Source organism: Vicugna pacos, chromosome 12, assembly GCF_048564905.1.
Source record: "Vicugna pacos chromosome 12, VicPac4, whole genome shotgun sequence".
Classification (NCBI taxonomy): Eukaryota; Metazoa; Chordata; class Mammalia; order Artiodactyla; family Camelidae; genus Vicugna; species Vicugna pacos.
Genome location: NC_132998.1, coordinates 7,830,764 through 7,852,512, shown reverse-complemented (window position 1 = coordinate 7,852,512; position 21,749 = coordinate 7,830,764). Strand labels below are relative to the sequence as shown.

Sequence of the window (21,749 nt, the reverse complement as noted above, 5' to 3'; positions counted from 1 at the left end):
ACAGTATCAAAAAGAATAAAATACTTAAGAATTAATTTAACCAGGGAGTTAAAGACTTGTACAATGAAACTACAAAACTTTGTCAAAAGAAATTAGACATAAATAAATGGAAATTCATCCCAGATTCATCGATTAGAAGACTTACATAGTTCAAATGTCAATAACACAACCTAAAGTGATCTGTAGATTCAATGCAAAATCCCAGTGATATTTTTTGCAGAAATAGAAAAACTCACCTAAAATTCATATGGGATCTCAAGGGACCCCAAATAGCAAAAACAATCTTGAAAAAAAAAAAAACCTGAAAATGGAACACTGTCACTTCCTGATTTCAAAATCTATCGTAAAGCTACAGTAATCAAAACTCCATGGTGGGTGGGAGGGAGGGAGGATAAATTAGGAGTTTGGAATTTACATACACACACTACTATATATCAAGCAGATAAACAGCAAGGACCTACTGTATAGCACAGAGAACTATATTCATTTCCTTGTGATAACCTGTAATGGGAAAGAATCTGAAAAAGAATAGACAGAGAAATAGATATATAGGTAGCTAGATATTAGATATGCATAACTGAATCACTTTGCTGTACACTGGAAACTAACACTTTGTAAATCAACTATACTTCAATTAAACGAAAGAAAAAAATACTATAATATTGGAATAAAGACAGATGTATAGACCAATGGAATAGAGTAGAGAGCCCCAAAATATACCCTCAACTGTATGGTCAAATGATTTTTGACACGGGTGCCAAGACCATTCAATGTGGAAAGGGCGGTCTTTTCAACCAATGGTGCTGGGAAAATTGGATATCCACATGCAAAAGAATGAAGTTAGACCCTTACCTAACTCCACACACACACACACACAAAATTAACTCAGAATGGATCAAGGACCTAAATGTAAGACCTAAATCAATAAACCTTAGGAAAAAACAAGACAAAATCTTCAGGACATTGGATTTGGCAATGATTTCTTGGGTAAGACACTAAAAGCACAGGTAACAAAAGGAAAAATAGGCAAATTGGACTTTGTGAAATTTTTAAAATTTTGTACATCAAATGACACTATCCACAGAGTAAAAAGGCAAATCATAAATGTTACTGGCTTATTATCCAGAATACATGGAAAACTCCTAAAACTCAAAAACAAAAACAAACAACCCAATTCAAAACTAGGGAAAAGACCTGAATAGACGTTTCTCCAGAGAAGGTATACGAATGGCCAATAAGCATATGAAAAGATGCTAGATGCTCAACATCAGTAAGCATTAAGGAAATGCTAATCAAAACCACAGTGAGAGGGGAGGGTATAGCTCAGTGGTAAGAGTGCCTGCTTAGCATCCCAGGTTCAATCCCCAGTACCTCCACCAAATAAATAAACAAGCAAACCTAATTACCTCCCCCACTAATAAATAAACAAATAAGTTTTAAAAAACTACAATGAAATATCACTTCAAACCCATCAAGATGTCTGCTATCAAAAGAAAAAAAAAACAAACAGGAAACAACAAGTGTTGGCAAAGATGTGGAGAAATCAGAATTCTTGTTCACTGTTGGTAGGAATATAAAATGGTACAGCCGCTGTGGAAAACAGTACCGTGGTTCCTCAGAAAAATCAAAAATAGAATACCAAAAAAAAAAAAGCCATATGATCCAACAATTCCACTTCTAGGTACATGCTCTTTAAAAGAATTGAAAGAAGTGTCTCAGACAGACATTTGTACAGCCACGTGCAGAGCAGCATGACTGACGGTAGCTAAAGCATGGACGCGACCCAAGTGTCCACTGATAGATGAATGAGTAAGCAAAAGTGGTGTATATACATAACAAAACATTATTCAGCCTGAAAAAGGAAGAAATTCTTCAATATGCTGCAATGCTTGAGGACGTTATGCTAAGTGAAATAAGCCAGTCACGAGAAGATAAACACAGCATCATTCCACTTAAATGAGGTACTTCGAGCAGTCAGAATCACAAAGATGGAAAGTATAATGGTGGCTGCCAGGGGCTTGGGAGGAGAGGATGGAGAGTTACTGTTTCACAGAGTTTCCATTTTACAAGATAAAAAGAGTTAAGGGGATGGATGGTGGTGGTGGCTGCACAACAGTGTGAATGTTCTTAATATCTCTGAATTGTACACTTAAAATGGTGAAGATGGTAAGTTTTATGTTATGTGTCTCTAACCACCACCACAACAACAAAATTCAATGACACAGTCAAAACAAAAGAATAGTTACACATTTTAAATAAATGAATAAATATCCATTCCACAAGCAGGTGATGCAAACATTTGTCCACACAAAGACACGTATATAAATGTCCGTAGCAGCTCTGTTTGTAATAGACAAAAACTGGACACAAACCAAAGGCCCATCCACAGCTGAATGGACATATAATTTGTGGTGTATCCACAAAATGAGATACTATTCAGCAATAAAATGAATGCCAAGTTGTTGATTTTCTTTAAGTAAAATTTCCTTCACCATTATGCATTAGCATTATACAAGAGGGGGATTATAACAATCTGAAATCTCACAAGGACCATTCTCCAGGGCCACTGATGACCTCTGGGGAAGGACTGATTTTAAACAAAGTCCCTGATTGGGACGGAAGCTCAAAGTCCACTGCCTCTGTCCTACCGGTCAAACCCACTGATGTCACCATCCCGGCCATTGGGGGCCTCAGAGAAGAGGTCTGGGGACAAACCCTGAGTCAGGCGGGGATGAACTATTTCAGGAAGGCGTCTCCTGCACTGTGCCACTGGAGCCTGAGTGGCCCCTGTGCCGCTGCCCAGCAGAAAATTCCTGTGACAACCCCCCACCCCCACACCCCTACCCTTCCCACCCCCACCCCCACCCCCTGGTTAGGACACATTCTTCTCTGTGTTTGGCTCGTATCTGGGGCAGAGGCAGGTTACCGTTTACAAAGCCCTGGGGGTGTGCCAGTGGCACCCAACCAGAACTTCCAGCTTGCGTAAACCGAGCAGAACCTGAGAACAGAATCAGGCCAGGGCGGGCCAGCATGAGTCAGCTCTGCCTGGGCACTTGGCCCCCGCAAACTGTGATCAGAGACATACCCCCCTCCCCCTTCTCTCCCTTCTGAGATGCTCAGCACACACCATCCTCTTCAAGTGGGCAGAGTGCCCCGATCTCAGGACACACTGGCGCCACCTGTTCCTTCGCCTCCCGTAAAATCTGCTGAAGAGCTTGTGGGGGCTTGGGACCTGTGCCCTCTGGAGGGATTTCACAGATCCACTCCACCCGGCGAGGAGGAAACTGCCAAGTAGGAGACAGGGAGCAAAGTCCTACCGCCGGGCAAAAAGAGACGCGCGTCTGCAGCGGCCGGGCAGAGCGGGAAGACCGGGCCCCAGGGAAGCACTGCTCCGAGCCGGGCTGCCATGGACGCCCTGGTCCGGCTCCTGCAGCTGCTGGTGCTGCTCCTGACCCTGCCCCTGCACATCATGGCTCTGTTGGGCTTCTGGGAGCCCCTGTGCAAGAGCTATTTCCCCTACCTGATGGCCGTGCTGGTGGCCAAGACCAACCGCAAGATGGAGGGCAAGAAGCGGGAGCTCTTCAGCCAGATAAAGGGGCTTGCGGGGGCCTCGGGCAAGGTGGCCCTGCTGGAGCTGGGCTGCGGCACTGGTGCCAACTTCCAGTTCTACCCATCTGGATGCAGGATCACCTGCCTGGACCCGAACCCCAACTTTGAGAAGTTCCTGACAAAAAGTATGGCCAAGAATAGACACCTCGAATATGAACGGTTTGTGGTGGCTTTCGGAGAGGACATGAAGCAGCTGGCCGATGGCTCCATGGACGTGGTGGTCTGCACCTTGGTGCTCTGCTCAGTGCAGAGCCCGAGGAAGGTCCTGCAGGAGGTCCAGAGAGTGCTGAGGCCGGTGAGCAGAGGGGGAAGGGTATGGGTGCGGGGCAGCAAACGTAGCACCGGCCACCCCAGTGCCCGGGGCGCCCAGGACGGGGAATCCCGTGAACTAGTGCATCTCACACACGTCCGCCCCCATCTGCTGGTGAGCAGGAAAGATGACCAGGGCTGGATGCGGAAGCCCACAAGGGAGCTACCCAGTGAAGTCGGGGAAGAGGGGAGGACACCTAAGGATGGGATGCTTACATTGAGATCCAAGGGATTAAGCAGGGGCTGGAGGGAGTGGGGCAAGTGACAGTGTTCCAGGTAGAGCTATTAGGGGCAGTAGAATCCCAGTAAGATTGGGAACTGGGTGTGGAGACAAAGGAGTTTAGGACAGTTTCCAGGTTTTTGGCATGAGCAGCTGATGGAGTGAGGGACGGTAGAGGGAAATGCCTTTTGTAAGACAGGAGAAACCTGCTTTGAACTCTTTAGGTCTGAGGTGCCATGGCGGCAGAGAGAACCCAGAGGCAGCTGGAGGTCCAGATCTGGAAGTCAGAAAAAGAGGGAGCCTGGAGATACAGATTTGGAAGTCACCAGGTTTAGCTGGTAAATTCCAATCACACAGGTGTATGAGATCACCTAGGGAAGGCACAGCGAGGAGCAAAGCGCTGGAGGAAGCTGAGTTTAATCAGAAGCCCAGTGCAAGTTTTCCCCAAAATGCTGGCTGAGATGTCCAGGACACATGTGTCTGGCTCTCGGGAGGGGGCTCTGGGCGAGCATCTCTGTATCCAGCGAAACCTATGCTCCTGGTTCTCCGCCTGCCCGTCTGTCTGCCCTCGGTTATGCTGTCCTTCTGGCCGCCCTTTGAGAATGTCTCACCAGTCGTCCCCACTCAGTCACGGGAGGCTTGTCACATGCTCTGGGCGGGCAGCCGGAGCCGGAGCGCAGGAGGCGTCACGGAGCAGGACAGTTTGCTCCCCGAACTTGAAGACCAGCTCCTCCCTCTTCACCAAGAGGTTTCGGGCAGGCGTGGCCGGCGGGACGGAGGTGAGGTTAGAGGCAGGCGGCGGGAGGAGCAGGTGAGTGACACGCTCTTCTCTCCCAGGGAGGATTGTTCTTTTTCTGGGAGCACGTGGCTGAGCCGCGTGGGAGCTGGGCCTTCCTGTGGCAGCAAGTTGCCGAGCCCACCTGGAAGCACATCGGGGATGGCTGCCGCCTCACCAGAGAGACCTGGAAAGATCTGGAAAGTGCCCAGTTCTCTGAACTCCAAATGGAACGACAGCCCCCTCCCTTAAAGTGGTTGCCTGTTGGGCCGCACATCATGGGGAAGGCCGTGAAGTAAGCCTTCCCCAAATCCTGCCTGCGGTCGGAATGATCCCACCCATCTGCTGAGTCTGCCTTCTCCTGAGAGGATCTGGGCAGAGAGAAGCCATCCCCCCACCCTTACCCCCACCTCTGCCAGGGGAATCTCCAACCCTTCCTTCTTCAGTGGAAAAGCGCTATTGCTCCCCTGACCGCGGGGAGGGAGCACTTACACCCTGCCGTACCCCTAGCTGCAAATTCCTGGACTGGGTCTCCCAGTTTTTGCCCACCCACCCCAGGACAGCTGCCCTTTCCTCTTTCTGAGACCACACTCAAGTGCCCCAGGACCTGGTCACACAAGTCATGATACGTGTGTCTGTGCCAGGCCCCCAGCACTCCCTCCCGTCACCACCTTTGTCCTGAGCTGTGTGTGTGCAGAGAAAATCTGCCTTCTCCTGCAGACCCTGGGCAGGAGGCGGCCGGACTCAGTAAAGAAGCCAGGTTTTGTCCTCAAGTATTTTTTAATAAATAGACAAAATCTGCTAGATTGGATCAGCCAACTAAGGTCAGAGGAGAGGGGAAGCTAGGGAAGGAAGAGCCCCTGAGTCAGCGACATAACCTCCTCCCCACCCTCTGGGCTTAAGGCACTTTTGGGGAGACAGGTCCTTGGGGTTCCGTTATACAGGGTGAATAGGAGAGGGAAGGATTAGGGTCCCCTCTCCCCACTTTTGCATAAAAACATCGCTGCCCTCCTCACCCTCCCCCATGACCCACCCCTGATTTCCCCTCTCACCTAACAGCATCCTAAGGGGAAGTTTGGGGGGTGGTCCTCATGGGGGGAGAGGTCTGTGCCCTGAGGAAGCAGATCTTGCCAAATCCTGATGGGACACCAGCGACCGGGTCCCCCCTCTTCACCCCCAGGAGCCATCTCTGGGGAAGGGGTGGCGGGGGCCCCCGGCCAGCTGGGACAAAGGAGGCTAGGCAGTGCTTGGCATAGGGTGGCCATCGGGGCCCAGCTCGGGCTGCCCATCCCCAGCCAGGATGGGGTGCGCGTCGGGGCCCTCCCGCCGGGGGCTGCCCCAGTTGTTCCTCAGGATCGTGCCCATCTTCTCCTCCTTGAACTGCTGCCGGTCTTCCCGCGGGATCTTCACCGCGTGGTACTGGGGCACGGCGGCTTCGGGGTACCGCGCTCGCTTGAAGAATCCCATCTGGAAGGACACCAGGCCAGACGTGAGAAGCCTGCGGGGCTGGTCCCTGGGGCAGATGCTCAGCACAGCCAGCTGCCTGCCCCCACCGTCCCTGGGACAGAAAGGACCAACGGCAGCAGGAAGGAGACAGGCTGGGCGGCAGCCAGCGCAGCAAGCAGCCCCAACGAGGGCCACCATCCATGCTGGGTCCCCAGGTCCTCATTCACAGCAAGAGAAAGACCAGGAGGGAGCCTGAGGTGCAGGACCAAGGACATCTCCCTTGGCACCTGAAAGAGGGGCTTGAAGGTAGAACATCAGGACCGCTGACCCCAAAGGTTCCCACACCCCCCGAAGCTTTTAAGAGGCCCAGTAGCATCCCCAGGAACACAAACGAGATTGGAGGGAAAACATGGCTTCCGAGACCCGTGGAAGCTCCAGAATAATTCCTCTCAAGCCTGTGTGCTCATGCGCTGGGAGCACCCACCTCGGGCTGGGCCCTCCCATCTGTGAATAAAATGGCCTGGCCCCTCCCTAAATCATGAACATGCTGGCCCTTCCACACCAAGATGGAAATGCGCCCCTTGCACACTCACTCTCAGGACTGCTCACACTCAGGACTGCCCAAGACTCCTACATGCTCAGACTGCACGGCACCTCCTTGCACGACTGTCTGCACACTCATGCCCCCAGAAGACATGCATGGCACCTCCCTGTACTCCCACATGCTCACACCCCAGGAGCCCACCCAACCCTGGTGCGTGCCCCTGGCTGTGTATACTCACCCTCATAACCTCACCCTGGTAAGGCCCTCCCACCCCAGCTCCTAGAACTCACGCGGCCCCCGTGCAATCTCATTCCTTCACCCTGCACGTTCCCGCTCCCGTGACTACTGGGAGTATCTCACACTCACACACATACATCCCCACACACGCACACACACATGCTCACACACACATGCTCACACACAATTACCCCACAGTCCCTGGACCCCCAGCTTCCATGGCCGAGGGCTGCACAGATGGGCCCGGTGATAGTTGGTGGGAAAAGATGAGCTCTGGCTGCTCCGATGGAAGAAGCCACACTGGGATGTAAGGGAGGAGGGGAGCAGAAGAGGTGGAGGATGGGAAGACTGGAGAAAGATGGGGGCCCCCACTTCTGCTCGGCCCCTCTTCCGTGCGAGCAGGAAGCAGAGATCCGGGAGCCAGTTTCTCCCAGGCATCAATCTCCCCTAAAAAGAGCTGGCAAGGTTCCCAACACCCTGGACGCCCAGAGGCCTGGTCCCCTGATGACTCCCATGTGCCAGAGCGTGTGCTTGGTCTGTGGTCCCCGGGAGGAGGGGAGGGGCAGTTCCCCGTAAAGCCCCAAGGGCGTGCGTGGTTCCGCAAACGTAGCATGTGGTTCAGGGGATGACCGCAGGTGACGGGTGTGACTGTACTGACATGTGCTCTTATGTGCTCCCAGTGCAGCCCCAGATGCACACGTGGTTCTGGCTACACTCTGTGCACGAGCATGGTTCCACGTGGAGCCTGGAATGTGCAGGATCCGAGTTCGGTCCTGGAGACAGTTCCCTGGAGGCGGTTCTCCACACTGGTTGGCTATCTTGGCCACAGCTTCCTTCCTAGCCTTACTTGCCATGCTCTAGTTAAATCAGCCCACATTTCCCTGCCTCCATGGCTTTGCCTCCCATGGTCCTTTTGAAAGGCGCAGACCCACCCATTCACCTCCCCACATCCAGACCCTGCTACCCCACCTGCTAAGGCCCAGCTCCAGGCCCCCGGCTCTCAAGCGCTCCCGTCTTGAATTCCCCCTGCACTCTCCTGACTTAGTACCACTGCCTTGTCCTTCACCACAGGCTCCCCTCCCCCACGAGACTATAAAACCTCTGACAAGATCTGCGCCTGCCTTATCTCCGAATGGTCCAGGGCCCGACAGGGTCCCTGGTACGTTTAGGGTAAGGGCTCAGTGAAGATCTGCTGAAGAAATGGAAGTGTGGGTGAGAGAACCACACCTGGAGAGGCCACCTGACTGATAAGGAGCCCAGCCCCTGCCGGCCTCCCCCTCCCCAAGCCTCACCTTCCACATGAGCAACACCAGTAGCGCCAACACCAGCAGCCCGGCCAGGACAGCCAGGAGGATGACCCACCAGGGGACTCCTTCTGCCACCACCGCCACGGGGTCCAAGTATACCATCACTGGGATCTGGGGAGGGAGGGGTTCACAGAATGAGGGCGGGCGCGGCAGGAGAAAAGAGACGCCCCAGCCCCTCCTCCCCAGCCCTGCAGCTCACCACAATGGAGGCATCTCTGAGCAGCAGGTTCTTGATGGACGACTTCACGGTGATGTTGGCTCGAACGATCACCTCCAGGGACTTCACAGCTGAGTACTCCTAGGGGAGCAGGGAAGGAGACCCTCCTCCTAAATGCCTAAGGCCCCCCTCCCCCAGCTTCTGAAGCTGTAAATGGAAGAGGGTGTTTCCGCCTGTCTTGGGCCCAGTCTGCTGCATTTGGACACAGAGGAGGTGGGAGGAGAAGTGAGTCCCCGAGGGGCTGTTGGGGAAGAGGACGCCCAGTCCGGTGCCCCGGCCGTGCGCTCACCTCCAGGAAGGTGCTGTTCCAGAGGCGGCCCCAGACGTGCAGCACAGCCGCGCGGTCAAACCTGTAGAGAGGGCAGCTGAACACCACGCAGTTGGCCGTGCCCCGGGCGCAGTCCTGGGGACCAGGACAGGCGAGGCTCTGAGCCGCGTGGCCCCACCCCACTGAGCTGCTCAGGGCCCAGCACCCTCACAGTCGTGCTCACACAGACACTGAGTCTGCCCAGAGCCTTCCTTCCATCCCTCCCTGAGCCCCCCTTTCCCTTGCCTCCTCATTCAATATCTATCCCATTTTCCTTACTTGGCTTCAAGCCCCCTTCCTCCAGGAAGTCTTCCCAAACTAACCCTTGGTCCAAAACAGCAGCCTACCCCAATTCTGGGCTATTTGGCTTTGAGATGCATGGGGAGCAGGGAGGACAGCAACAGGCAGAGCAGCTTCCCCAGGTGCCGCTTCTGCTACCTAATGACGGTCCCATTTACTGAGCATCTACTATCTGCGAGGTACTTACCCCATTTAAATGTGCTATTGTTCTGCAACGTGCATATTACCATCATCTCCATCTTTCAAACTAGGAAATTCAAGTTCAAACAAGCCAGGTGACCTCCATCAGGTCACACAGCTAACAAAGCTGCTAAGAGGTGGAGCAGATATTTGAACCCAGGTCCACAGCGGGCAAAGCCGCATTCCTCTGCTAAGCCCAAACTCACTGAAGGAGGATGAGGCTGCCCCAGAGCCGCTGGGGGGCAGGGGACTTAGGCCCTGCTCCTTCCAGGCCTGACTTAAATCCATTTGACCTAATCCCAGCTAATGGCCTGTTCGCCTAAGATTAATGTTCTATTTATCACACTTCGTATACAGAAGACTGGCTTTGACAGTGTTTGAATTCCTTGCGTCATCCTTTATTTTGCCGCTTTGGTGCAATTCAAGAATCCTTGGTCAATCTGTCTAAATGCCATTTCTAGTAAAAGAATCCATTTCAAAGTTATTATCAGAAAGGGAGGGCTTTCCGAGGAAACCAGTCACATGGGGAAGGCCAGGACTAGCCATATGTCAGGGAAACAGCGATGACACAAGCTCTTACTATCCTTGAGGCGCCTTCGTTTGCTTCAGGTCATGCTCTCGGGCCAGCAGAGAAGCTGAGGAAGCCCCGAGAGGGATGGGGTGTGGCAGTGGAACTCCCTCCCAGACAGCTGACACCAGAGCTGGCCCTGCCGCTTAGCTTCCCCTGAAAAGGCCTCTTTGACTCTTCTTGCCTCTATTGTCCTTCCTTCCACACCTGGGATTCACCCCCTTGCCACCAGACCAAGTACCCCGCTAACCTATGTCCCCTGCTCACTCTCCCTGCCAGCACCGCCCTACAAGGGACAGCACAGAGCATGCGCTAATCTGCTCAATAAGTCTGCTTGTGGAACAAAGCTAGGTGACACAAGTAGGAAAAGGGGGGGCAACACTGCTCAAAAAGGAGAGACAATAAATCACGTAAATATACTACCAATTTAATTGCTAGAACTGTCAAAAACCTAAAGTGTCCTTGACATTGTGAAAATCAAGCAGGTTTCCTTATGCAAATTGACTTTTTGTCGAAAAAGAATTCAAAAGAAGAACAAAGAGATCTCAGAGGTGGCTAAGACCATCCCACCTCTATAAACCATGAACTTTCATCCACAAGATGAAAAGGCTATAGGTAAGTGCCTGCCCTGGAGTAAGCACCTGTTGAGCGTGGAGGGGTGGTACTTTGGCGTCCGCAGCTGCCTCACAGGTGTGTTGTGCACTGTCCTGTCAACTTGCCCGGGTGTCAGACCATCGCACCTCCACACGCACCACCCACCATCCTGACACACCATTCCCTCCCCACCACCCGCATCCTCTATCATACCACGCGCCCCCTCCCCCATCCTGGCTGCACCAAGTTTGCCCTGCCCGCACCAGGGTGATGTTTTTCTTCTTCTCGGCAGAGGACACTGGCCACCAGGACGTGCTGGGCTCCGGCTGCTCACGAGGGCCGGGCTGCTCCGGCTGCTCCGGCTGCCCCAGCTCCCGCCGCCTCCTGTCCCTGCTGTCCACATCCTGAGGTGGGGAGGGGGCCCAGTGAGGGTCCCTCCAAACGCAGCAGTCCTGAGATGGCATCTCCTACCCACACACTCCCAGCCCACAGCGTCCTTCCCCAAGTCTACCCCCCATCCCCGACCCTGCTTCAGCAGCCCCGCCCACCCGGCCTAAGCCTCACCAGGTAGAGGGCGTTGGGCCTGGGGGAACAGAGCCCCTTCTGCCTGGGCCCCTGCCCGCCCTCCAGCTCCACCCGCATGGGGTACTGCAGCCACTTTCCGTTGGCAATCTCGTGGGGCCACATGATGTTGAGGAAGGCAGAGCCCAGGGTGCTGAGTGACTGGCCGTGGCTGGAGACCTGTGGGCACAAGCGAGCGTGAAGGCCACTAAATCCCTGGGGATGGAGAGCACGCGGGCTGCGGGGAGGCCTCGGAGAGCAGAGTCTCGACAAAGACCCAGGATCCTAGATCCAGGAGCCAGTCTCTGCCCGCGCCAAGCCCAGGAAAACCTAGAGATGCCACTAGAGGTGTGGGAAGGCCCAGCCGCGCCAGGGCAGAGTCCAGGAGAGAGACAGCAGCCCTGCCTCTGAGTCCCCAGCCCCCAGCTGAGGCCCTAGGCAGAGCAGCTGCCCTGAGCCCTCATGGGCTCCCCAGACCAGCAGGTGAGACGGCCGGCCAGGGCTGAGCAGGAAATGGCCAACTGAGGCCCCAGCACAAACACCTGCCCACAGCCAAGGCCCAGGAGCTGAGCAAGGCCTCAAACTTGCTAGACCACCATGCGGCCATATGGGAGAAGAGCCACAGCTCCTGGGGCAGACCTCAGCCCCTCCTCTGTGCCAAGAAGGAGGGGCCTCACCAGGACACTCACCGTGACCTCGTACTTGACCTTGCTGCCCACATCCCGCTCAGACCGCATGGCACTCTCACCCCGCACCACACCGGAGAAGAACAGCTGCTGGGGAATAGCCACCCTGGCAAGGAGGGGTCAAAACGGGGGCTCAGGAGGCCTGAGGCCTGATGGAGGGTGAGGCAGAGCCTAGGCCTGGGTTTGGGAGTAGCAGTGCCCACCCCTCTGGCGGCAGTGCCCCCCTGGGCAGGGCTTACCCCGTGATGGACAGTGGCAGCTCGATGAAGACACGAGCTCGGGCAGAGACCGGACGCAGCTCCTGCTCGCTGATCCTGGCGTGTGGCAGAGCGGGCGTGGGCAGCGGGCACAGACGCCACCCCAAGGGGTCAGGTGAGGACAGTGAAGCCCCTTCTAGGTGGACTTCCAGCCAACTTGCCCCACCATCACCCACCCTGGCCCCACCAGACTTACGTGGCTAACAGCAGCTCCACCTCTAGTTCTGTGGTCTCAATGGTGATCCCCGAGGTGCTAAGGATGAGGTAGAAGGTGACCTGGACCAAGGACGGAGCAGGATGAGAGTTCAGAAGGGCAAGGGGCTTGAGGAAGGATCGGGGGATAGAGAGCCACTTGGATACGGACAGGGGCAGATGTGCCAACCTGGGCGCCTCTCTTCATGGGGTTCCCCAGCTCACACTCGACGTGGGAGGCGTTGTCATTGGACAGGCACAGTGGCTTCTCCTGGAGTGGGGAGAGAAGGAGAGGTCAGCTTGGGTTGCTGGAGCCCCTGAACACCCCACGCCTACCCTGCCCAGGTCCTCACCGCAGGGTCCAGGGCCCGGACTCCTGAGTAGTGCAGAGAGGCAGGGAGGGTGACCAGGAGCTGGGCCTCGTGAGCGTCATCCCCGTCGGCCTGGGGCTGGGCTGGGTCCGAGGGCAGATTGGTGACCTTCAGCTCCAGGCCAATGACTGGCTGCCCACTCAGTGCAAACAGGGCTGTCGTCCCATCCGCGTCCCTGGAGGGTCAGATCCCACTCACTCTAAGATCTGAACACCTCCCCCCGCCTCCCCCTCTCCTGCCTCCTTCCCCCAGGTCATGCCCCCTCTCCTCCCGCCTGGGTCTCCCAAATCTCAGGCTTAAGAGAATCAAGACTTGGAGTTAGGGGACCTCCATTCTGGTCCCAGCTCCACCACTAACTGACCTTGGGCAAGTAACCTAACCTCTCTAGGCCTCCATTTTCCATTTATAAAGTGGGATTTACAAGAATTCCTATCTCACAGGGTCGTGAAGACTAAAAAGAGAGAGATATGATATGTGAACTGTATGTTTGTGTATATATATATATATGTATATATATAGTGAAGGCCTGTCATTCCTTGCCAGGGGAGCACCGGTGGGTCCACCACTGCCCTCATCTGCAAACTTCTGAATTATCAGCTGGTCCCCCCCAGCCTTCCGCTTTCTCCCTGCAGACTGGCGCTCCTGAGGGGACTTCCTTCGATCCTGGAGCTCTTGCCTTCCCACCCCGCCTGCTCCCTTGCTCCGCCTCACATGGGCAGAGGCTGAAACTCGGTGTCACTGATGCGGGTGCAGAAACGGGCGTGGACCAGCTGCAGGTTGCTCTGACAGATCTTATCTTCCCCACAGCCTTGCTTCAGGAAGTGGATCTGAGGAGAGATTCGAGGAGGGTCATTACTAGGGGGTGAATGTGCCTTGCCTAGGTGGGGTGGAGGATCACAGGGGTAAATAGCCTGTGTTCAACTCAAAGATCTGCGGCTTCCCAGCTGTGTGATATCGAGCTGGTCACTCAACCACTCTGAGCTGGGGCCCCATCAGCAAAATGATGGGAGTATTACGATGTCGCAGTAGAGGCTAGCAGGCTAGTCCAGAGCAAGGCCATATTTCCTCGGCCTTTCTCCCATGTAACTGAGCCCCAGACTTAGAACGCGAAGTGAAGAGCGCCACTGCCAGACCGGCCGTGAATCCCATGCAAGGAGCGCCACGCTCCCCTCCAGCAGGCTGGGATAGAGATGGCCTTGGAGACCACATTTGAAGACGGCAGAGCCCCACAACCCTGGGCCCCTGAATGCCTGCCTGTCCCCTCCAACTAGGAACTCATGATCACTTGGGCCATGTTTCATCTGGGGTCCACCCTGTTACAGCATCTAGAAACAGGAGGAAATACTGGGGTAACAGGTGAAAGAGTCTTGCAAGCTGTGAGTGAGTGTCACTGGAGAGGGGCCACGGCTCCTTTTCCTGGGCTAAGCTGGAACCCATGCTCACCTCGGTCCGCTGGGTGCTGGGCTGGTGGGCATTGAGGATGGGGGCCACTGGGGGCAGCCCCTGGCCAGGAGCCTGTCGCCAGAGCCGAGGGGTTGGGAGACTATAGGACAGGGTCACCACAATGGCCCGAAGCTTGTCTTTGACATTCTCCTGGGAAGCGAAAAGACAGGCGTGGATACAAGAACAACCCCCAGCCCCAGCCCTGCCCAAAGCTTCAGCCAGACCTGAGACAGATCCCGAAATTCGGAAAGAGGCTCAGGGAGGTGCAGGAGAGAGGTGGAGAACTGGGCAAGGCAGAGGGAGAACGACTGGGGTGGATAAGGGAGGAGAGCAGGGCTTTGAGAACCAGATGTGAAGACTTAACCTGCTGTCACCATCTCCAGGGAGGACCGAGCTTAACAGGAGAGGCAAGAAGGCCTCTTGGGGGGTGGGGGTGGTCAGTGTCTTTGTTTCAGCTCTGTGGGACTTGGGAGTGTAAGTCCTGCAGGCTACCAAACCTGGGTGATTGGGGGCCCAATCCTCGAATGGCAGCTGTAAAAGCTGGGGCACTAGTTGTGTGGACAGACTCCTCCCAGGGAGATGCTTGGTTTTACTGTTGGGGTGAGCCAGAGGGAGAAGGCAGGGGTCTGGGGAGGGTCACAGCTGGCACCAGGGTGTGTGCTAACTAGATGCTGGGCCCCAGGCGGCCCTTTGCAAAGTCTGCAACCAAACCCCTTCCAGGCAAGTGGAAGCAGGAAGATCACATTTCTACCTGCAACCTCTGAGCTGGGGCCTCGGGGAGTAGCCCCGCGGGTGCTGGTGCTCCCACTGGTTTCCTGTTTGCCACATTCCTGTGGGAATGGTGGACACAGGCCCTGCTGACTTTCACAGCTCAGTGACCTGGAGCTCACCCCTTGGATGGAAGCCTTAAAGTTGAGGAGGGTGTGAGTTGTTCAGTTTAGACCCCTCGCTCCACAGGGAGAAGCTGGGAGTTGGGGGGCCCCTCAATTGCAGGGCACTGCGCTGGGGGTGGGGTTGATGGTGGGGATGTGCCTTTCCTACCCCTTCTGATGTGGGTGTTTTCTGTTACGCGATGTGTAGGAACCACTGAGCCAGGATCTGGGTTTCTCTCAGAGGCAATTGCTACATGAAAAGCCATGTACTCTGTGCCTCTGTGGTAGAAGGGAAATTCGGGAGCCTCCAAGTTACCATCTTTGTCCTTCTAACTTTTTTCTTGAACTCCAGACCCATATCTCCAACTGTGCTTTTGACAGCTCTATTCGGACGTGTAATAGCACCTCAAACCTCGCTCGTCTGAGGTAAAGCTCGCCCTTGCTTTCCCGCCCCTAAAGCCTGCACCTCCCGTGGTGCCCATCTTCAGTGACCAGAAATCCCAATTGTTACTGAGTCCAAATTCGTTCTGCTCGCCACACGACAGGCCAATAAAATGGGAGATAAAGTGTTGGGGCAAAGAATAGCGACTTTATTCAGTAAGCTGGCCAACCAAGAGGTTGGCAGACTAATGTCTTGGAGAACCATCCTACTCCAGTCAGAGTACAGTCTCCTTTTATACAGAAAAATAGGGGAGGCGGTGTGGATGTTGCAAAGTTCTCGCTGCAGGAAGTCTTTGTTCCTGCAGCCGTCCATGTGGGTCAGGCCATGGTGTCCCTGTAAACCTCCAACAAAACAAAGGTTATTTTCTGTTTTGCAATTTACCATCTCTACATAAATGCAGAAATGCTAACATCCTTAAAGGTCAGAGTCCCGAGAATAGGCTCTCCTATACATTTCAGGCTAAAGGCAACACTGCTTTACAAAAGGTGCAGAGCTAGCAAGACGAAGCCTGGAAAACAAGGCACAGTGGTGAAAGCCACAGGAACAGATCCAACATGGAGTCCCATTTGTTCTTTTCCGTTACAGAGGGACACGGCGACAGCCTCCTGGCAGTTGGCCGGAGGCGTGGCCTGCTGAGAGCAGCCTGGTGATTGGCCGGACAGGACGCAGGGGTCACAGGGAGGCATTGTGATGCACCACGGGCGGTTATAAAAGCCGGCGCTGCTGCCAAGGTGAGCCATAGCAGAGATGGCCTTTCTGGTTCTCCTGCTACTTGTGGCCACGTCCTCGACCGCCTTCTCCACACCCACCTCTGACACACTCCATGCCCATTCCTCTTGCCCCGGGCCCCTCACCCACACCGAGCACCCTACTCCAACGCTAGGGTCCGCCTTCGGGCCCCTCTGCGGGCCAGCAAGCCCGCGTACCCGCAGCCGGCGCCTCCTGTACCTGCATGGGCTGGCCTGGCTCCTCTCCTGGTTCCAGCCCCATGGTGGGGGATCGGGCACCAACAAGACCACAGCAAACCCCTGCCCATCCTGGGACTGTCCCTCCCAGGCCTCTGCTGTCCCAACACGGCTTTACACCAGCCAGCCGAGTGACCACGGAGACACACTGGACAGAGGGCAGCTGCTGACTCCTGTGCCGCACTTCCCAGGACCTCCTCCAACTGAGCTGCGGGTATCCGGCCCCAAGCCTCATGTGGACGCAGTGCGCGTCATCCTTTGCCTCTGGCCGTCGGCACCTCTGCCGGTCCCGGGTCAGCTGGCAGGAAGAGGCTGCTATACAGTGGATGAGGAAGACATCCTGCCGGTCCTCACGCGTGCCGTCCCCTTCCTTGGCCCTGGCTCCCTTGGCCCTGGTTCCCTCCCTGACTCTCAGCCCCAACCTCTTCCACGAAGGGAAGAACGGGTAGCACCAGTCCAGCCTGCCCTACAGCCAGCCAGCCAGACCGGAGCCCAAGACACAGACCGGAAACGGAAACCTGGACCCAAAGGCCGTCCTGTCCCTGACGTGGACTGGAAACATCCCAGGCCACCAGCCCAGGCCAGGCTCGATATACCACTGCTGTGGCCAGAGCAGTCACGTCAGTGGCGGTCCAAGGAGGCGGCGACGGGCTTTGGCAAGGGCAGGCACTCCAACGTCACCATTTCGGTGCCCGGGACCCTTGAGAGCGTGGTCCTCCTCCTCATGGGTCACTGGGCCGAGGCGCCGGCAGGCCCCTGGGCTGGGGCCACATTCCACCTACCGTCCTGGTTCCATAACACCTGCGGGGTCATCTTTGTCCTCAGAGTCATCTTGGGGAGGAGAAAGGGTCCAGCAGAACAGGAGCCCCGGGTCGTGGCAGGGAGGGAGGGGCGTGGGCACATTCCATCGGAGCCCCTGGCCCTGAGCATGGAGGAGTCCTTGGCTGAGCTCCAGAGGCTGCTGGAGAGGAATTACGAGCTGGACTGGGAGGCGGAGGCCTTGCAGCAGCAGGAGTGGTGGTGCAAGCAGGAGGCTGAGGTCAATGAGATCAAAAGGGCCTTGGAGGGTTTGCTCCACGAGGTGTTTTAACTCTCCCCTCGGGTGGGGGGGTGAGTTGGGGGGGAAGGGGGTGGGGGGGCATGGGAGGAGAGCTTCCCATGTATGTGGATTGTCAATAAATAACGTGTTGGAATGCAAAACGTGTCCACGAGTGATGGGGGCCCCGGGAACCGCATCGCACAGAGTCCTCACACCCTTCAGCGGGCTGGTGTCCACTAGGCAGGTGCCTCCGTGGTTGTGAACTACAGAGCCAGCACCACGACACCCTGCCCGACCTCCTGGTGCCAGCGCCGAGCGGGGTGCCTTTGGACGGAGAGAAACCAGCTGGCAGGTCTGCTCCCGGTGTTTCTCCAAAGACTGCTTCCGGCCTGAGGCAGCCAGTTGGTCGCAAAACTTAGGTTTCCACCTGACGTTCTGGCTCTGCCCTCCAGCCACGGCGGCAGTGCCCCTCCACCCCAGGGTCCTGCATGGGGCAGGCCTTGGATGATCGATCACGGGGGAGGGACCAGAGGCAGGAGCTCTACTCTCTGCTGCTGGGTGGGGGCACGGGGAGAGGGGGCGCAGACAGCTGGCCATGCGCTTAGAGCCACAGAAGACCTACAGGACTGGGGGCGGACTTGCTCTGGCTGCTCTAGGTTGGAGGAGCAGGGCTGGCTGGACAGAGCAAGGCAGAGCAGCTTTCAGGTGGGAACTGGGAGACCAGAGGGTGCTGGCGGACGTGGAGGGAAGTGGCTGCTTCCAAGAGGCGGAGCTGAGAATCGGTGATTAGTAGGGCACTGAGGGACTGCGGGGCGGCAGCTCAGGTGGGGTGGGATCCAGCTCCCAGGAGCCACCCCAGCAGAGTCCCCTCTCACGTCCTCGACCAGCTGCGAGACCAGAGAGTGGCCGAGTCAGTGTCCTCTGATCCCGAGGGGGCAACACGGCCCACCTGGCCGGGCACTCCACGCAGCAGGGCCTGACATAAACCTGAGGTTGGTCACAATGGGACGAAACAGCACTGAGTTTCACAGAGTTGACAAAACGTCTTACTCACACACATGAGTCTAACTAGTCACCAAAATATATCACTGTCCTTTGTGCATACATCAGTACACAGTTTCTATGCCAGTATAAATAATAGCCCAGCACCTAATGCAGTTTCAAAAAGCAGTTACTTGTAGTTAATTTATATTACAGTTATTCATGAAAATAACACAGATTAGTGGGAAAGAGTCAGTGGCTTCCAGATTTAAATAAAAATAGAAATCTTTACTATTAGAGCAAGAGAAGTTTAGAGATTAGAAAAAATAAGATTTTTTAAAAAGATTAGAGGTTAGCGATCTCTAGATTAGACCGCAATGAAATGTACACACATGATTTATAAATAAATGATAAGGTGACGTCTCTGCCCATAAAGATATTCAAACATAAATTACGTCCTGATAAATACCAATAAGGGAAAGAGAATGGAAACAGGAGTTCAGAGAGAGGAAAGATGCTAAACATTCAACTGTTGAGCAAGAGCTAATCATATGCTTATTTATATGAATGATCCTGGACACTGAATTTCTATGGATGGATGCTTTTAGAAGAGCAAAAAATAGACAGCAAGTATCTAATCTTGAATTAAAATATTTATATGCCACACTTTATAAAGAATAAAGAGGTTCATAGTTTTTCAAAATTCATTAGAGAATTTTAATGCAAAACAGCCTGAAGACCACAGCTGAACCGGAAGGAAACTTGTTCCACTTATAACCTCCTTCCTATGGCCTTTTCGGTGGCCTGTACTGCTCGCACAGGCAGTGCTGTTATGCATGAGTACACATAAACCTGGATCAAACAACATCCATTCATTACACTTTTTTGAACCACATATGAAATAAAAATTGAAAGTGATATATGGTATTTTTCTTTCTTTTTCTGGCTTACTTCACTTAGAATGATGATCTCTAGGTCCATCTGTGTTGCTGCAAATGACATTATTTTATTCTTTTTCATGGCAGAGTAGTATTCCATTGTATAAATATATCACAACATTTTTTAAAATTAAGTTACAGTCAGTTTACAATGTTGTGTCAATTTCCAGTGTGGAGCACAGTTTTTTCAGTTATACATGAACATACATATATTCATTGTCTCATTCTTTTTCACCATGAGCTACCACAAGATCTTATATATATTTTCCTGTGCTATACAGTATAATCTTGTTTATCTATTCTATATATACCTGTCAGTATCTACAAATTTCAAACTCCCAGTCTGTCCCTTCCCACCTCCCTCCACCTGGCAACCACAAGTTTGTATTCTATGTCTATGAGTCTGTTTCTGTTTTGTATTTATGTTCATTTGTCTTTTTCTTTTCTTTCTTTTGCTATGTGGGCCCCAAACTCCATGAGGACAGAAACTCCTTTGTTCTCTTCATCTGGCTATTGATTTGTATTCTTTAATATATATATATATTTTGTAATAAATATATCTATGACTTTCTTGAGTTCTGTGAGCCACTCTAGCAAATTAATTAAATACAAGGAGGGGTCATGGGACCCTCCAATCAGTAGCCAGTTGGTCAGGAGCACAAGTGAAAACATCAGCTAGTTATTGGCATCTAAATTGGACAGTCTTGTGGGTCTGCACTCTTAATCAGTGGAATCCGATGCTGTCTGTTGATTGGTAGTCAGAACTGAGTTGAATTGTAGGACATCCAGCTGGGATAGGCAAATTGCTTGTTGTAAACAAACACACACACACACACACACACACACACACATTGGAAATTGGGGTACAGAACACTTTTAGCTGCATTATATGATAGCTCTATATTTAACTTTTTTGAGGAATAGCCATACTCTTTTTCAGACAATGATTGCAAAAGTTTACATTTCCATTAACGATGCACAAGTGTTCTTTTTCACCACATCCTAGCCAACACTCATCTTTTTCCTATTTAAAGTAGCTATTCTAACAGGTAAGACATGATAGATAAGCTATCTCATGATGGTTTTTATTTGCATTTCCCTGATGATTAGTGATGTTGAGCAGTTCTTCAAATCTGGGCAATTTGTACGTAGTTGTTGGAGAAAAATGGCTATTCAGTTCCTCTGGCACCTTAAAAACAGATTATTTTATTTCCATTTGAATTATATGAGTTCCATATATATTTTGGATATTAAGCCCTTACCAGATACATGCTTTTCAAACATTTTCTCCCGTTCATAATTCGTCTTTTACTTTTTTGGTTGTATCTTTGTGCAGGTTTTTTTTTTTTTAATATATAGCCTCCCTATTTATTCTTGTTATTGTTGCCTTTCCTTTCGGTGCCATATCCAAAAGAATCATTGGCAATACTGAAGTCAAAAAGCTTTCTTCCTCTTTTACTTTAGAAGTTTTAGAGTTTCATGTCATATTTAAGTATTTAATCCATTGCAAGTTTATTTTTGAGTGGTATAAGGTAGGGCTTTAATTTTATTCTTTTATATGTGATTACCCAGTTTTCTCTACACCATTTATTGAATAGACTATTCTTTCCCCACTGAGTAAACTTGGCTCCACTGTCAAATATTACTTGATCACATGTGAGAGGGTTTATTTCCAAGCTCTCCATTCTGTTCCATTGGTCTCATGTGGCCAGTACCACAGGGTTTCAAATAGTATAGCTTCAAATCAGTTTGAAAGAAAGTGTGATGCCTTCAGCTTCTTTCATGATTGCTTTGGCTATTCAGGGTCTTTTGTGGATCCACATCAATTTTAGGATTCTTTTTTTTTTTTTTATGCTTCTGTGAAGCATGCCACTGGAATTTTTGATAAAGGGTTCATTGAATCTATATATGACTTTGGGTAGTATGAACATTTTAACAATATTATTTCTTCCAATCCATGGACACAAGATATCTTTTCATTTATTTGTGTCTTTCTCAGATAACTCACTGTTAGTGTATATAGATGCAGCTGATTCTGTACACTGATGTTCAACCCTGCAATTTTAACCTTTGTTTATTAGTACCGTTTTTTGGTGGAATCTTTAGGATTTTTATATATGAGATAATATCATCTGCAAACAAAGATAGTTTTACTTCTTTCTTTCCAATTCAGGTGCCTTTTCTTTCTTTTCCTTGACTAATTGCTCCGGCTAGGAATTTGCTTCCTTGTAGTTACCCTATCTGACTTTACTATCGAGATTATGCTGGCCTTATTAAATGAGTTTGGGAATGTTCACTCCTCTTTATTTTTTTAAAGTTTGAGGAGAATTGGTATTAATTCGTCTTTAAATTTTGGATAGAATTCACCAGTGAAGACATCTGGTCCTGG

At 52.4% G+C, this 21,749-nt stretch overlaps 2 protein-coding genes across 2 annotated transcripts in view; one reads left to right on the top strand and one right to left on the bottom strand.

Annotated features, from left to right (window-relative positions):
* The first annotated feature begins 3,104 nt into the window (after positions 1-3,104).
* Positions 3,105-5,686, top strand: LOC140700073 (thiol S-methyltransferase TMT1B-like). The gene is made up of 2 exons (XM_072972658.1): positions 3,105-3,904; positions 4,976-5,686. The coding sequence occupies exons 1-2, from the start codon at positions 3,407-3,409 to the stop codon at positions 5,210-5,212; spliced, it is 735 nt and encodes a 244-aa protein (XP_072828759.1). The 5' UTR covers positions 3,105-3,406; the 3' UTR covers positions 5,213-5,686.
* A 104-nt stretch (positions 5,687-5,790) lies between these two features.
* LOC140700367 (integrin alpha-7-like) overlaps positions 5,791-21,749 on the bottom strand; it is a 33,900-nt gene continuing 17,941 nt past the window's right edge. Inside the window, exons 3-15 of the mRNA XM_072973877.1 lie at positions 14,124-14,273; positions 13,392-13,507; positions 12,663-12,855; positions 12,500-12,580; positions 12,314-12,393; positions 12,100-12,174; positions 11,864-11,966; positions 11,178-11,354; positions 10,877-11,017; positions 8,954-9,067; positions 8,647-8,745; positions 8,433-8,558; positions 5,791-6,380 (exon numbers count right to left, since the gene is read on the bottom strand). Of these exons, the coding sequence (XP_072829978.1) occupies positions 6,150-6,380; positions 8,433-8,558; positions 8,647-8,745; positions 8,954-9,067; positions 10,877-11,017; positions 11,178-11,354; positions 11,864-11,966; positions 12,100-12,174; positions 12,314-12,393; positions 12,500-12,580; positions 12,663-12,855; positions 13,392-13,507; positions 14,124-14,273 (1,686 nt within the window). The 3' untranslated portion in view covers positions 5,791-6,149. The remainder of the gene's footprint in view (positions 6,381-8,432; positions 8,559-8,646; positions 8,746-8,953; positions 9,068-10,876; positions 11,018-11,177; positions 11,355-11,863; positions 11,967-12,099; positions 12,175-12,313; positions 12,394-12,499; positions 12,581-12,662; positions 12,856-13,391; positions 13,508-14,123; positions 14,274-21,749) is intronic.